The sequence below is a fragment of the Rutidosis leptorrhynchoides genome, chromosome 7, assembly GCF_046630445.1.
Source record: "Rutidosis leptorrhynchoides isolate AG116_Rl617_1_P2 chromosome 7, CSIRO_AGI_Rlap_v1, whole genome shotgun sequence".
NCBI lineage: Eukaryota > Viridiplantae > Streptophyta > Magnoliopsida > Asterales > Asteraceae > Rutidosis > Rutidosis leptorrhynchoides.
The window spans coordinates 22,797,885-22,814,209 of NC_092339.1; the positions used below are offsets into that span (position 1 = coordinate 22,797,885).

At 31.6% G+C, this 16,325-nt stretch overlaps 1 protein-coding gene across 2 annotated transcripts; it reads left to right on the top strand.

The window, feature by feature from the left end:
* The first annotated feature begins 1,600 nt into the window (after window positions 1–1,600).
* On the top strand, window positions 1,601–12,718 carry LOC139857418 (probable pectate lyase 5). Of its 2 annotated transcripts, none has more exons than XM_071846168.1 (4): window positions 1,601–1,641; window positions 11,204–11,932; window positions 12,177–12,315; window positions 12,497–12,718. In XM_071846168.1, the coding sequence occupies exons 1-4, from the start codon at window positions 1,601–1,603 to the stop codon at window positions 12,716–12,718; spliced, it is 1,131 nt and encodes a 376-aa protein (XP_071702269.1). The 2 variants fall into 2 exon arrangements, with proteins under 2 accessions (XP_071702269.1, XP_071702268.1); XM_071846167.1 differs by lacking the exon at window positions 1,601–1,641 and adding an exon at window positions 11,000–11,103 and having other exon boundaries at window positions 11,192–11,932.
* Window positions 12,719–16,325: the final 3,607 nt, after the last annotated feature.

A 16,325-nucleotide genomic window follows, 5' to 3' on the forward strand; every position in this document is an offset into this window, starting at 1 on the left:
TAATTCCTCGAACTCCTCGAGCTCCAATGGCAGCGTAACCGGAATGAACCAACCAATTAGTCATCTTCTATTTTGGATGAATTGGGGATGGGTTCGTAGTAAACTTAATCAATGGAGACAAGAAGAAGGTGATCCCTTCCACCAACCGAATTCACCTCTTGGTGAAGAACCTGAAGCACTTACCGGCGAACCCGTTCGGAACACTATTTTCACCCTCATTTCCAGGGTATCCAGTCACGAATATATAATATCTAAAATTCTAGATCTTATTCATCCACTTGTCCGAACCGCCAATCATCCCGGAATAATAGAAGAAGTCAATGAGCTTCGCGCTCGAGTGGTGGCTCTGGAGAATATGGTGCGAAACCTACGAGCACCAGCAGCAGCACCAGCAGCATAACCAGCATCACCACCAGTACCAACAGCATCACCACCAACAACATCAGCTTCACCAATAACAAACACCATAATCTGTACCTCGGATATCAACATCATACGCCCCATAGATACCAAGGAATATTAGTAATAATGAGTTAAGATGTATTGACTCATTCTTCCTGAAAATTATATATGTATACTTTATATATATATATATATATATGGTTTGGAACAATAATAAATCTTTTCGTATTAAGCTATTACGTGTGAATCTTAAATAGTATGTACTACTTGGTTAATTCATATCACTAATATGCTATGATATACATTCCTCGTTAATCACTGCTTCATCACAATAAACTCCATTTCATAATAAACTAAGTGTATTATTCAAATACATGTTTGGTTTTACACTTTCATTTTCGATGTACTCAAAACTCTTTAGAAAACATCATTCGTGCCTTGTGAATTTCACAAGAATTCCACGAGCATCAACATCATATACCGAGGTATATCAATAACAATGAACGATGGAGTATTGATTCATAACTTCATTAAAGAAAGATTCTGCGATGATTATGTAATCTCTCAAGTTTTGAAGATTATTTATTCTCGCTTCAACCGCAAATCAAATGATTTAAATAGTATATTAACTCATTAAATCTATATTATATGTGAAGAATACATATATGAACGTATATCTTCATAAAGATTGTAATTAAAAATCCTTTTGTACAAACTGTTAATTGTGAAAATATTTTAACGGGTAGGTAAAACCCGAGAAATATTTATATCTCACATCAATATCTTACATTGTACATTCTTCAAATTCTGATTCAATAATTAGTAACTATACTACTTATATCCACATATGTATCCGTTCACTAAAGAACAACCATTTTCATACAAATTTAATTACCTATTCTGATTTGGACATATCGGAATTCAAGTAAAGCTTTAGCAAGTGTAATCTTCCTAAAGATCACTACATTCATGAATTATATTCATTCGTATTCTATGATGAATTATCACATCAAACCACCGAAATTATCGTTCATTACTTTTGAAATCAACAACGCCTATTCATCAACCATTAGAACCGTTGACGATTACAATCAGCGTTTAATCATCTAAAAATGAAATTTCTTGAAACCATCTCGGATTGATAACCGATGAATCAAATATGGCTGCATTAAATGCAGAGGAAACAGCAAAATTGTAGATGGTCTCAATGGCCAAAAGTTTGATAATAAAGAATGGTACGTTGGAAAAGCTCAAAAGAAAATTTGGAACTGAAAAACGGATTGAGCTAACCATGGAGGAGACCAAGGACAAATACAAGGACCAAACCCTATATTCAAAGAATCCAGGTAATTCTGGATCCGATGAATTCTTTAGAGAATATCTTGCTCCGAAGTCATGTTAAAAGCTTGCGGAAAATTTTTCTTCATCAACTTTCGAACTTAGAAATTCCAAAATATCATCATAAATATCCTCTATATTTCTGATGATATCATCATAACGATTCTTGTCCGCAATTAATTATCTCTTTGCGATATCTTTATCACATCATAAAGGAAACTGTATTAGTTTCTATATTCTGTAAAATTCAAGTTTAAATTATGAATGATTTGAAGAAGTGTTGGGAATTGAAGCATGAGTTAGTATAATATAATGACGTCAGGCCAACGTGATTATATTACAGTAAGTCATGCTAAATTTTTAATGGAAGATGATGATTCATAGACTGTATAAATCACCATTCGTCATGTTACACGACTCTTACATTCTATTTAACCTCTAAACATATCAAGAAAATATTTTTCTTGATGATTCGGTCTTTGTCGAATATTCTGGTAATTTGACAAATCAAATCGTGCTATTACCTTTCCTTTCTACTTTATAGATTATGATCATTCGAAACTTCATACCTACTAGTTCTGGACCATTATTCGCTTGACTTGAAGTCGGGAAGAAGAAACAAAAGCATAAAGCTCCGACATATAAGGGAAAATATAAAGCCCGATAACGACTCCAAAACTACAAACCGTGTATATCAATGCGTATAGCAATATAAAGACACGGGAGAATTAAAAACACTATAACCCCAAGAGCATAGTAGAAGTAAACAGATTCCTCTTGTGGTAAAAGAAAAAGAAGAATGACTGCATATATGGTCAATATAATAACAAGTATCAATACAGGATTGAGCATATTAACAAATCTTTTGGAAGTATGAATTTAGGAAGAAAGTATAGAAGTGGTGAAGATAATGAAACGGAAGAAGCTAATTTATAGCAAAATTTCCAAACACGTCAATCAAGGCAATTCACCGCATTTAATCAAAGAAATCTCAAAATTCCGTGAATACCGAAGAATCAAATCTTATAGATTACAAAGATTTCCTTTAATCCCTTAAATTCCGAAAATCAATCGTGACTACGTCAAAAGTTAAGGCGAACATTTAATTTTCTCATTCACTCTTTTACGATAGCTTCGTTTATACGCTTCCTATAATCAAATCGTTTTATCCATATTATTAAATAGTGATAAAACTTTATTTTTCAACTCATATTCATCATTAAGATATTCTTGTTGTAAACAATGATAATCTCTATCAAATTTCATGAATATGATTTCACGAACTCCTCTATGTCTTATCTACCCCAATATTGTGGCATAAACGCTCAAGGTTTTAAATGAGCACAATATTATTCATAACATATTTCATGTATCTAATTTACTGAAATGACTTGTAAAACATCATCATTTTGAATGATCTCCGCATTAATAAAAAAATGCACTTCGTAGAAGAACTTGTAGAAATTATGGTTTGTATGATTTTAATTCTTGAAACAGAACAATATTCTATCCGTTGGAATTTACGCAAGGCCCCGAGCATACCTGGGAACGTGAAAACCAAATAAAACGTAAATATCCTCGTCTATGTACGAACAACACCGATTAATGGAAACAACTAAATTTCGGGACGAAATTTCTTTTAACGGGTAGGTACTATAACAACCCTCATATTTCCATACCTGAATTGACTAATTTGACTATAGGGTTGTTATCCATACGTAATATATAATTAAATTTGACATTGATCAAATATTTATTTTTAGTCGACACTTTTTGTTAACTAAAGTTTACACTAATTATATAAAATAACTTTAGTTAATATTAATATTAATGCGTATTATATTTAAAACTATATAAAACATAATTATTAATTAAATGATAAGTTATTTTAATCATTATATATATTTTTAGCTTATAAAAAAATAAAAATAAAAAGAAATAAGATTTTTTTTATAAATTAAATAATGAGCCCATGAATTTTGACTAAATATTTTCAAAAACAAAAACTTATTAAAAACATTTTTAACATATTTTTATTATTTTGTCAAAATTGGCACCTTTATTTTATTATTTTTTTTTTCTTTTCACCAACCATTTTTTACCTATAAATACATGACTCCTCATTCATTTTTTCTTGCCAAACACAAAAACTTAAGTTATTCTCTCAAAACCTTGAAGAAAATTTGAGATACTTTCTATTTTTATTAATTGTTTTTTCAATATTGTCATTTATATTTATATTTATTGTATATTCTTTGTAAAATTCGAAATTAATTATGTTTATATGTTATAATTAGTATTATAAGTATTATGATGCATAAAAATAATTTTGATAATTTATGGAATATTATTTATAATTAAATACGAATTATGTAGTGTTTAAACGTAAAAATAATGTAAAATTCGTAATAAATACTTTTAACCAAAAATAAAATATATGTAAATTTTTTATGAGTTTTTAAAACTTATATAGATCTGAAAAAATTATAAAAATAATTACTTGGGTCGAATTGGTATTTATTATATAATTAAACTCTATTATTATGTAATTCGAAGGTAAATTAAGAATAAATATAAAATAATAAAAAAATATTTTTTAAATATTTTTCTACAGGTTATTAGACTGATAGAAACTTATAAAAATTATAAAAATAATTATTTGGGTTTATTTAGTAATTATGTAGAATTAAAATTATTTTGTGAATACATTAAGGGTAAAAACAAAAATAAATATAAAAATATAATAAAAACATTTTATTAAATTTTTCTACTAATCTATATGATTAACTAAGACTATAAAAATTATGTATGTAATTTTTAGATATTTAATTTATTATTTAGACATTTTTGAATAATATTCGATTAATAAAACACTATTATTTTTGAAGTAATTTAGGTATTTATTTAAAGGTAATTATATTTAATATATATAAGACATACTAAGGTATAATAACTAAATATTAAATAAAACTTAGGTTATATTATCACATATATAATTATTAAGTACATTAATAATCCGTTGTGTGTATACACCTAAAGTGAATGTTAATCAAAGATAATGTATAATTCATGTGAATTTCATCGCTACTCACGGTCGTAAGTGAATGATGTCTAGGTTGCCATTTATGGGTAAGCTTGTGGATCTCAAATGCCATGACTTAGATTCTGGTCAAGAATCCTGGGCCCCCGGTTACATCTGGTCATTCCTGACTTATTTGATAGCAACGAAGTTTGAGTAAAGTTATACAACGTCTTGCTAAAGATTAACCCGAACTTTCTAAAATTGAAAAATTACTATAAGTGGAAACTTTCCATAAATAGTAACATTCTGAAAATGGAAATTCTTTAGTGAACCATTACTATCAATATAGTACTATATACTAGTGTCTGTTAGGCAATGTCTGATCATACGTTCTATCTCTAGGTTGAGATCTCGGTCACGTCCTTCCGTTCAATTCTTTCATGTGCTACTAAGGTGAACTTCATAGCCCCACTTTTTACTGTTTCATAACTGTTTTATAACTTTTGGGGTGAGACACATGCTTGCTTTATAACTGTTTTACGCTTAGACACAAGTACTAAATTGTTAACTATGCTGTCATGCTTTGATTCATGCTAAATCCCTACCGTAATATCGTTAATTGCTACGTTTAAATGCAAACTTAATTATTGTGAGTAGGCCTATTGAGAGTAACGTCTCTAACCATTTGACCGTTGGTCTTTGGTTACATAATAATGATTCCACGACACTGACAGTACAAGGTGTCATAGGGTAAACTTGTTTAGTAGCGATATTACAAAATGCAGCAACACATTTAGATTGATATTTCTATATCAATCAACTTTAAACTAAATCTTGTGGTCTAAAACTTTGGATATTATTTATAAACCTATGAATTTCACTCAACCTTTTTGGTTGACACTTTAAGCGTGTTTTGTCTCAGGTGATGATTGAGCTAGCTGCTACTTGCTACTAGATGATTGATGTATGCTTTGCTGCTTGCATGTAGTCCATCATTCATATTTATCATTTTGTTTAAGATATTTTCCATTTACTGTACTCTTATGATGTAAAACTTTGAATAATGCTTCCGCTGTTTATTTAATAAATAAAACGTCTCATTTAGAGTCGTTCTCGCTTATACAACTGTGTTATGATATGATTGGTCACAATTACTCCTGGTCCATTTTGGGGGTGTGACAATTATTCAAATTTAAATATGAGTTCTCTTTACGAGATTAATTATGTTATATATATATGCGAAATACACGTCTCAATAAAAGGTTCTAATTTAGACTTTTATGACAAGGAAAATAGTAATTGTGATGAAAATTGGAAGATGATGATGAGAGAATTAATGTAGTTCATTTATTCTTACCAAGTTAATTACATCAATGTGTTTGTAAAAACAACGAGAAGTTTCTTAGTCGGAATCCATCAGGTCATTAAACTAAATGATTTTAGCGTTTAAATTCACTTAATACCTAAAATATATCATTAAACTGTTTCATTTAAACAAACTCGTGATTTCACGGGTCATTTCACAACTAGAACTGTAATGGCAATGAGCCAATGATAGATCATGTATTTATTATGAATATATTGGAAGATAAATATATGGTTGTAAAATTAGATTCGAGATCAATGGAAATATTTATTTGGAATCGTAAAGGTGCTACCTAACAATGCATGGTAGTTATTAAAAAAAAAAAATGCATGGCAGTTATTGTATATCTTTTTGTTTGGTAAAATTTTTTATTTAAAACCTTTATCTAATTAGCATATTAAAAAATCAAACAGTTTTAGTAGTTCTTCTAAACCTTGTTACTTGTTATTTTACTTTAATCTATTATTAACAAACACGTGAGACTCATGCAAACAATTAACATAGTGGTAGCAGGAAACTTTTAGCTTGTAGCTGATAGTTTTTGGTTGATAGGTGATAGCCTTTTGCTGATAGCTGATAAATGTTAGTTTTTTTAGATATATATTTTTGTGTGTGGTAGAGGGGCTGAATCTATTAAATAAAGAGTAAAATGGCATAAAGCTAGAAGTTAAAAGCTACACACTACTTCCGGTAGCTTTAGGGTATGTTTGGCAAAACTAGCTGGTAGCTGTTAATTGGTGGCTGTTAGCTGATAGCTGTTAGCTGGAAACTGTTAGCTGGTAGTGAAAGCTTTTTAAATATATTTAAGTGTTTGGTAAAGTAACTGAAGCTGTTTAAAAAGGAGCAAAAAGACAAATAAGGACATAAGAAAAAAAACACTATGTTACATTAAAATTAACATATATATGTCACGTAGCAATTATTGTTTTCCATATGTATGTCTTGTAGCGTTCCTTTTTACATATATATGCCACGTTGTATTTTGCTTCTTCTAGTAATTGATTTAAAAAACGAAGATATATTGCATTAGATATTGTATACGGAGTATATCTGTAGTGTATATCATTTTACTTGGACGGTTTATGTTTTATTAATGGATATTTAAGTAATTTAATTTCAAAAAGCTCTTCTCAAATGTTAAACGCTATTCCTCTTAGCGTTTTGAATATGAGCTTTTTCATGTATCAAAAAGCTTTAAACTTTTACTACCAACAAAGCTTTTTATTATAAAGGAACTTTTTCCTAAAAACTAAAAGCGAATAGCTCCTAAAAGCTCTTTACCAAACATAGCCTTAAGCTTCTAGCTTTTTTTTCCTCTGTCTAAAAGCTTTAAGCCCTTTTAATATTCAAACGGAACTTTTTATTAAATATAAGGTTTTTCATAAAAGTTAAAAACTACAATAATTATCCGCCAATAGACAAATGTAATGATCTACATTCTGTATTTGATATATATATATATATATATATATATATATATATATATATATATATATATATATATATATATATATTATCAGTATAAAATAAAGCATTACATAATACGAGGAATAGTCATCAGCATAATTAATAAAGAAAGTGGTGGCAATTAAAAAAGGAGTTAGACTTGATTGCATACTTTATGGGATATACTTGTCAACAAAAATCTTTACTTTTGTTTGAAGCAACAAGTCCTTGTAACATGCACTAATTAGCACATGCAAGAGAGAAGCTTGTTTTTTTTAGCATTCCTTTATTAGCATGTAAAGAAAATGATCGATGATAGTTTTAAGAAAATTTGATAGATTTGAAATTAAATTTCTGAAGACCGTTTTGTTTAGTTGACATATTTTAGAGAAAATTATATTTTTTTGAATCTTGAAATTCCTTTATCTATGGAATGTTCATCCATTCAAAATATTAATGTATTAAAATACCTTCCAACATTGAATCTATGAAAAATCAAAACATCATCAAATATTTACGTTTATATTTTACTTACATTTCTACCCGCATTTTGAAATTAAATTTCTTAGACCGTTTTGTTTAGTTGACATATTTTAGAGAAAATTATATTTTTTTGAATCTTGAAACTCCTTTATCTATGGAATGTTCATCCATTCAAAATATTAATGTATTAAAATACCTTCCAACATTGAATCTATGAAAAATCAAAACATTATCAAATATTTACGTTTATATTTTACTTACATTTCTACTCGCATTTTCAACGTGCGTTTCGACTCGCATTTTCAACGCAAGTTTTTGGTGTGCGTTTTTTACTAGCGTTTCCGGCTCGCGTTTTCGATTCCCGTTTTCGATTAGCGTTTTCGTTTCTTGTTTTAGATTCACGAATCTAAAAACTGAAAAACCAAACGCGAGTCTGAAAATGAAAACGAAATTTGAAAACGTAATTTTTTATTGTATAACTCTTTAGATATTTTATAAAACGCAATTCATTTCCGTTCAATGTTAATAAAAATACACATTTGTTCACATTTCTTGGAATTTATCAATACTAATTATTGCGGGTTTCAATACCTTTGACACATTTCATTTCCTCCAAAAACATTCTTCCAACCAAACGGGGGCTAATTATTCGTGGATCGGATGATATCGGTTTTCTTCCAAGGACTTGCAGATCGGGGTAAGTTAGCCACTTCATAGGCAACCCTGATCGGATATGGTTCATCTAGCGTCTTATTTTGATAATCGTTCAGGCAAAAAATTCGACATGAAACGATCAACGGAAAATTGAAAAAAGCATATCATAATGGTTTTTTTATAACGGAAAACTCACACACCCTAAATAATTTTACACGAATAATGTCCTAAACATGACTCGAACCCATGACCTGAAGGTCGGAGGGTCTCCTTGATACAGCTAGGCTAAATGCCCTTTGGTAGCAGATCATAATGGTCGTTAGCGACTTTGAGCCTCTGGGTTTTGTGTAGGTCCATTTAGTTGGTTATTGATTTCACTTTTGTATCTCCCGGTTCATTAACGTTTTCATTTTAAATACGACTACATTTTTAAACAAGTAATCGTTTTTTTCCAAAAATATGACCAATTTAAAAATAGAAATATGTTTGGTTAGGAGCTTCTAGGAGCTTTTAAAAACTTTTAACTTCTAGCTTATGGGTGTGTTTGGCATACGTCTTGTAAGAGCTTATAGGATCGAAGCTTGAACTTATGATTTTATAAAGCTTCAAGCTATAAGCTTGGTTTGGTAAGAGAAAAAAGTAGAGCTTATAAAAATTATAAGCTCTAGAAAACAAAGCAACGTAAATTAACTTTTAAGAAAAGATAAAGCTTATGGATTTAAAATTACTAAAAATGTCTCAATTATTATTTAAAATATTATGATTGTGATCCTTTTAAGTAAATTTTCAAGAATAAGCTAACTCCAGCTATATCACCAAACACTATGAAAAATAATAAGCTTAAGCTTCTAGCTCAAAAAATAAGCTTTAGCTCCAGCTCCATTCATAGACTTCAACTCCAATTATAAGGTCCAGCTTCAGCTAATTTTGTCTAAACACGCCCTATATGAAAAAACTTCTATCTAATAAAAAACTTCATTTGGTTAAAAAACTTAAAGCTTAAGACCAAGGGGGAAAAAAACTAGAAGCTAAAAGTTACTCCGTAACAGATTTGGCGTTTGATGAGAAGCTCATAGTTTTTTTTTGTTGTTGTCATTTTCCTATTTATTATAACACTATTAGCCATTATGTAAAATACCTAAATACATATAAAAAGCTAACAATTATCAGTTAATAACTAAAAGCTACCGAACAGTTTTGAAATTCTATATCTTTGATTTCTTATTACTTATTAGCCAAATATTTACTTGTCACATTCGAGAGATATTATGTGGTGGATGAATAAACTTACAATCATAGAATGTAATCTAGAATATGTTTATATTAATGGATAAATAACACAATTGTATGCAAATTCAATGGTTTGTTTAGCTACTTTAAGAGTTTTATGACAAGTTAATGAGCTAAGAACTTCTAAACAAAGTTTAACTAAATATTTAAGATTTGGTACTATATTGTATTGGTACTAAAAAAATCGGTACGAATATTGGTATCGAACATGTACCGATATTGGTATCGACCGCTACTAGTACCATTAATTCGATACGATATTCAAGAAAGATTTTTGACCGATTTTAGTATTGGTACCACGTGGTTCGATATCGATGACAATACCATCCCTATATCTAACATTTCTAAGTCCCACAGTATATACACGACAAATATATGTCACATTAGTTATCTAGCCTACTTATAAAATCCACTAGTTAACAAAATACTCAACGATAAAATCAATAAATTTAATAATAAAATATAAAATAATAAAATTAAAATACAACTAGTTTGACTAGAAAATATTTTGTGCCTATACACATATTCATACAATAGGAGATACAAAGTATGTATGTATAGAAGTCATGTTTGACAACAAGTTTTTTAAAACTTTTAGCAAGTTTGAATTTTTAGCTTTTATAAAAAAGTTCCTATCAAATAAAAATTTATGATTGGTTGCAAGATTACAAGGGCTTAAACCTTTTTGAGGGAGAGAAAAAATTAAAATCTATTAAGAACTAGCGTTTATCTTTTAACTTTTAATTTTTTATTATTTTATTTTTTATTTTAACAGTTTCAGCTCCTCCAACAAACAACTAAATAGATATAAAACTAACAACTACTAACCACAAATATGTGAGAGAGTGACAACGATCTAACCAAACTAACCATACAAGAGAAAGGGAAAGATTCTCCAAAAATTCAGTTAATCACGCCATTACTTGCGCCCTTTTTCTTTCTTTATATATTTTCCCTTCTCCCTAATCTCCACTCTCACTTTACCCAAAACAATACCAATGGCACTTCTATTTCTCTCCCTAATTCTCTTCTCTCTCTTTTCCCCAACTCTCATTTCTGCCATCGTACAACCTCCTCAGCACACAGTGCAACAAGTACAAAGGTACATTTCTCATTCCCTATTTTTAGCCATTTGCATTTCCTATTTATTTTTAGCTAACTTGAACTATATATCTTTCTGTGTTTTTTAGGAGTTTGAATAGCTCTAGGCGGAATTTGGGTTTCCTGTCATGCGGGACAGGAAACCCAATCGACGATTGTTGGCGGTGCGACCCAAACTGGTCCAAAAACCGCCAACGCCTTGCAGACTGTGCCATTGGGTTTGGTAAAGGAGCGATTGGTGGTAGAGATGGGAAAATTTATGTGGTAACCGACTCGAGTGACAACGATGTTGTAAACCCAAAACCTGGGACCTTACGGTACGCCGTCATTCGAGACGAGCCGCTCTGGATTATTTTCCAGCGCGACATGGTAATTAAATTAAAACAAGAACTAATAATGAATAGTTTTAAAACGATCGATGGTCGTGGGGCCAGCGTGCACATAGCCGTTGGAGCCTGCATTACTATTCAATACGTAACAAACATAATCATTCACGGACTCCACATTCACGATTGTAAGCAAACGGGGAACGCTATAGTTAGAAGTTCACCGCGACATTATGGGTTTAGGACCATGGCTGATGGGGACGGTGTGTCCATATTTGGTGGAAGTCATGTGTGGGTGGATCATAATTCGTTATCTAATTGCGCGGACGGCCTGATCGATGCGATCATGGGGTCCACGGCAATTACGATATCGAACAATTATATGACACATCATGATAAAGTGATGCTTTTAGGTCATAGTGATACTTATGAACAAGACAAGAACATGCAAGTCACGATTGCATTTAACCACTTTGGTGAAGGGTTGGTCCAAAGAATGCCCAGGTAATTGGTCTATTGTCTGTTTATTAAATTCACTTATTTAATTGTTACCGACACTCTTTAGCCAAAAAGGTGCATTTAACCAACAAAAACTGTCAATATCATGGTCTTTATTATTAGAAGTGAAAAATCTCTACATATATATGCTTCTACGAGAGTTACTTTATATGTGAATTATTACATTAGTTTATGAAGTTTTTGAAGTACATTTTATATTTTGATTTTGATTTGTACGAATTGATTTCAGATGTCGACATGGGTATTTTCATGTCGTGAACAACGACTACACACACTGGGAGATGTACGCAATTGGCGGGAGTGCGAACCCTACCATCAATAGCCAAGGGAATAGATATCTCGCACCGGATAGGAGATTTAGCAAAGAGGTAATTAGATTTCGAGATCTTTAGCTAGAAAGTACAAATGTTAATGCATAGTGTACACATTTGTAACAAGTTCAATTTGGTAGTTATTTTTGTTCCCATCCATTATGTCATGAGTTATGTTAAATGCCAACTAGCAATCTATTTTGGTATCTATTTGTGCTAAAAATAAGAAATGTTGTAGGTGACAAAACACGAGGATGCGCCTCATAGTAACTGGAAACACTGGAATTGGAGAACTGAAGGGGATTTGATGTTGAACGGTGCATTTTTTACAACATCGGGTGTTGGAGCATCGTCTAGTTATGCAAGAGCTTCGAGCCTTGGTGCTAGGCCATCATCGATTGTTTCCACTCTCACGACCAATGCAGGAGCTCTCCTTTGTAGAAAGGGCTCTCGTTGTTGATCCAGTTATAATAACTATTCAAAAATTTAACTTGAAAAATTTAAATTTTTCCAACAAGATTAAGGTATTTTTTATTAGTGTTAAAATTTAACTTGAAAATTTTAAATTTTTCCAACATGATTCAGGTATATTTTATTAGTGTTTTTTATTCCACTTTTTATTGGTTTCCCTCCATTAATTACGGAGGGTTTTTTTTTTTTTTTTTTTTCATTTGTTTCTTTCTCTTTTTTAAGCTTTTTGATTTTGACTATGTTGTTCCCAAAGTACAAGCTCCGCTTGTTGTTGTTCCGCTTGTGACTCTATGGAAACCATGTGATGTGATGTTTTGTTTTGGACACTTAAATGGTTCAGAACTTTAGGGTAAATGCAAGTTAAGTTAGCGTTGTATGTATGTATATAACATTTTGTTTATGATTTTAATAAATGTTTGTCCAAATTCTGCGTTACAATTTAATGGTTGATGAGATGAGATTATATTGAAGCATTGAATGTTATTGTGTTAAGTAAACACATACGGAGTGCCAGGTAAAACTACAATGACAATTGAATGAAAATTTGAACAAGACTTGTGTGATTGATATTTATTAGGATTTTGTTTAGGGTTGTTTTTAGCAATAAATAATTGTACATGATGGTTACGTGTCACTTTCATGATGAAAGTTAATGGATTGTACAACAACTTTGTGGCTCTAGGTGGTTAGCTAAATTCTCGTAGTATTTATTTAGAGGACTAATAATGGTTTTTTTTAGAAAAGTAAGGCAATATATATTCATCACAATAACAACTGTACATGGGGATACTTAGGACTTAGGAGAGTATCCAAGAAACTCACAACAAGTATTACAGGAACTATATATGGACCAAACTCACAAGTATTACAAGAACTATGGACCATATCTAAACACTAAAACAATCATGTACACTGACACGACAGAGTCCATAATAAAAATTCAGGCCCATATTTGACTTGGACCAGAGCAATGAAAATAACAATCAACCTGTCCCATTATGATCATGAGCCGAAAGACCACAACTTCTTGGACATGTGTGCCATTGAAGCCACTCGAACTTTAATTTCTTTGATCTTTTGGAAATCCACTCGAAGCTTTTGGTTTGAATCTCGATGAGCACATTCGGACTAGAAGATATTTTATTGTGAAAAATCTTTTGGTTACGATTCTTCCATAATAAGTACCCGGTCACCCATTTGACAGCTTGTCAAATTCAATTATTTTGAACCGAACTAGCTAAAGGAGAAGAGTCACTGAATACTTCGTTTATGGAAAGTGTTGTCACGTTACCAAACCCCCACCAATTAAAGACTCGAACCCAAACATCCATTGCTCATTTACAAAAGATAATCGCGTGTTCATTATTCTCGAGACCGTCATCACACATAGGACACCTTACCGAGTTAAGATCGATACCTCTTTTATCTAGCTCAACCCGGGTCGGTATCCTTTTACGCAAAGCCCTCCATGCAAAATTTCAATTTTTCTAGGAACTAAATTATCTCTTATAGTTTCACTAGGCCGAAGCGAATTAATCAGAAGCATAGAATCGAGTACAGATGCCATTACACTTTTCTTAAAAATCCCTTTACCATCCAAAAGCCATTTCCACTTGTCGATAAGACCATTACCCGCAGGAGAATTTTTGATGATTGATTCCAACTGTTCGACTTCAGAAGACGTCCTGCCAAACAGCAGTCTGCTCCACATCCAATGAAAACTTGTACATGTATCATCCTAGCTTACTCTATCACAAACTCGAACCATTTTTTTAGTTTCAAGCTGATACAATCTTGGAAACCGGTCCTTGAAACGTGAATCACCAAGCCAAAGATCTTCCCAGAACAATGTATCTCTACCATTACCAATGACTTTAACAAAGGAGGAATTAAGAGCCACACCAGTGTTAGTAAGAACATTATCAAGCAGTATAATTGATACCCATGGAAAAACAACATTAGGAACCCGTTTGCAACCCAACCCTCCCTCCCGACCATAAATACTTTTGACAATATTGACCCAAAGAGCCCCATTTCAACTAGAAATCGCCACCACCATTTCCATCTAACTTTGATTTGATACCTCTAATTCAATTCAATTCAGATTTTAACACAAATTAGTTGGCGATAGAGAGAAATTTTCAAATACTTATATGTATACATTGATTTTTATTTGTCTTGATTTATGATGTGAAACTTTGAATTGCATTCATTGACTAATTATTTTAGAAAACTATTGAAAGTTTTTTTTAAGGAAAAAGTTAAATGGTAATGTAAAATGATTAGCACGCCTTATGGACATAATGATTTTATAAAGTATGTAATAAAAATATGTATATGAATCGTGTAGAAAAGTGAACATCACCATTATTAATGTCCCAACCCAATACTTTTTACAACGCTCGATAATTCTTAATATTTAAAAACTATCTTATAACACTAAAGATTTTCTTAACTATAAGGGTATAACATAATAAGACACTACTATAATGCAATGCAATTTTATAAATTACTATTTCCGTCCTAAATTAATAAAAATCATATAGTTTAAGAAAAAATAATTGTCACATGTACGTTTTAAACTTCAATGATGGCCGAAATTCAATCGGAATGTGGGTAAACTATGATGCGTGATATGATTTTGACAGAATGAGTTTACAGTGACTGAGTTGTCTTGAATGAGTGGCCCTACGGGTCTATTTATAGATGGAAAGGTTTGTTAGAAGGATTGTTGACGTGGCACGCTACCCATTGTTGCGTCTCCAGTGTTGTGTCTTAATAGCTCCTTCAAAATTATGCAAAAAACATATGGATCGCTTGTTCCATCATAGAGTCCTAATGTTATTGGTATCACAATTCTTTCCGACAATACATAGTTTGCAATTATGTCCAAAAATTTCTGGCTAGTGACTGATAACTCCACAAGCTACTTAGCTTTGTTCCTGGTTATCAAGGCGAACAGATTTTCTAAAGTTGTTCCCTGAACAACTGGTTGAGATAGTGAATGTTCGTAAGCCGATGGTGCCCCCTGAACCAACAGATTTGTTGACCACACATTTGCTTCTTCTACTGTCATTCCTTCTTTTCCTAGTCGAACTGGTGGTAAGGAGCCAAAACTTACTGCACCTGAGCTTTTAAATTCGTCTTCAACTTGTTGAGTTCCTGCCGAATACTTTCCTCCAAACATATTTTTAACTTCTCAATTAACCGAGTTTCCACATCTTCATATATGATTTTTGCTATTGTGTTTGTATCCTCATGAGTGGAACTGATTCTACCAGTGGCCCCAATTGTCTGTCATGTGAGATTGAAGTCCAACCTTCTAGATCTGACCAGAGACTCTTTCGAGCGTCGATCATCGTTGTTATAAAAAATATTCATGTCTTCATCAGCATCTTCCATACTTACATCATTCATGGTGCTTCCTGATTTATCTGAGCTTGATTGAGACCTGAAACCCCTGTTTATGATGTCGTACCGCCTTTTGAGATTGTTGACTTGTTCATATCTTTAGAAATCACCATTTGACCACCCCAAAACTCTTAGTAAGAGGCTTAAATGCTTGATTTGGGAAAAGGGAAATTCCCCAAAATACA

Coding starts and splice junctions, on each gene's coding strand:
- LOC139857418 (XM_071846167.1), top strand. CDS start 11,000: ATGGCACTTCTATTTCTCTCCCTAATTCTCTTCTCTCTCTTTTCCCCA. Junction 11,104..11,191: donor ACAGTGCAACAAGTACAAAG/GTACATTTCTCA, acceptor TGTGTTTTTTAG/GAGTTTGAATAGCTCTAGGC. Junction 12,316..12,496: donor ATAGGAGATTTAGCAAAGAG/GTAATTAGATTT, acceptor GAAATGTTGTAG/GTGACAAAACACGAGGATGC.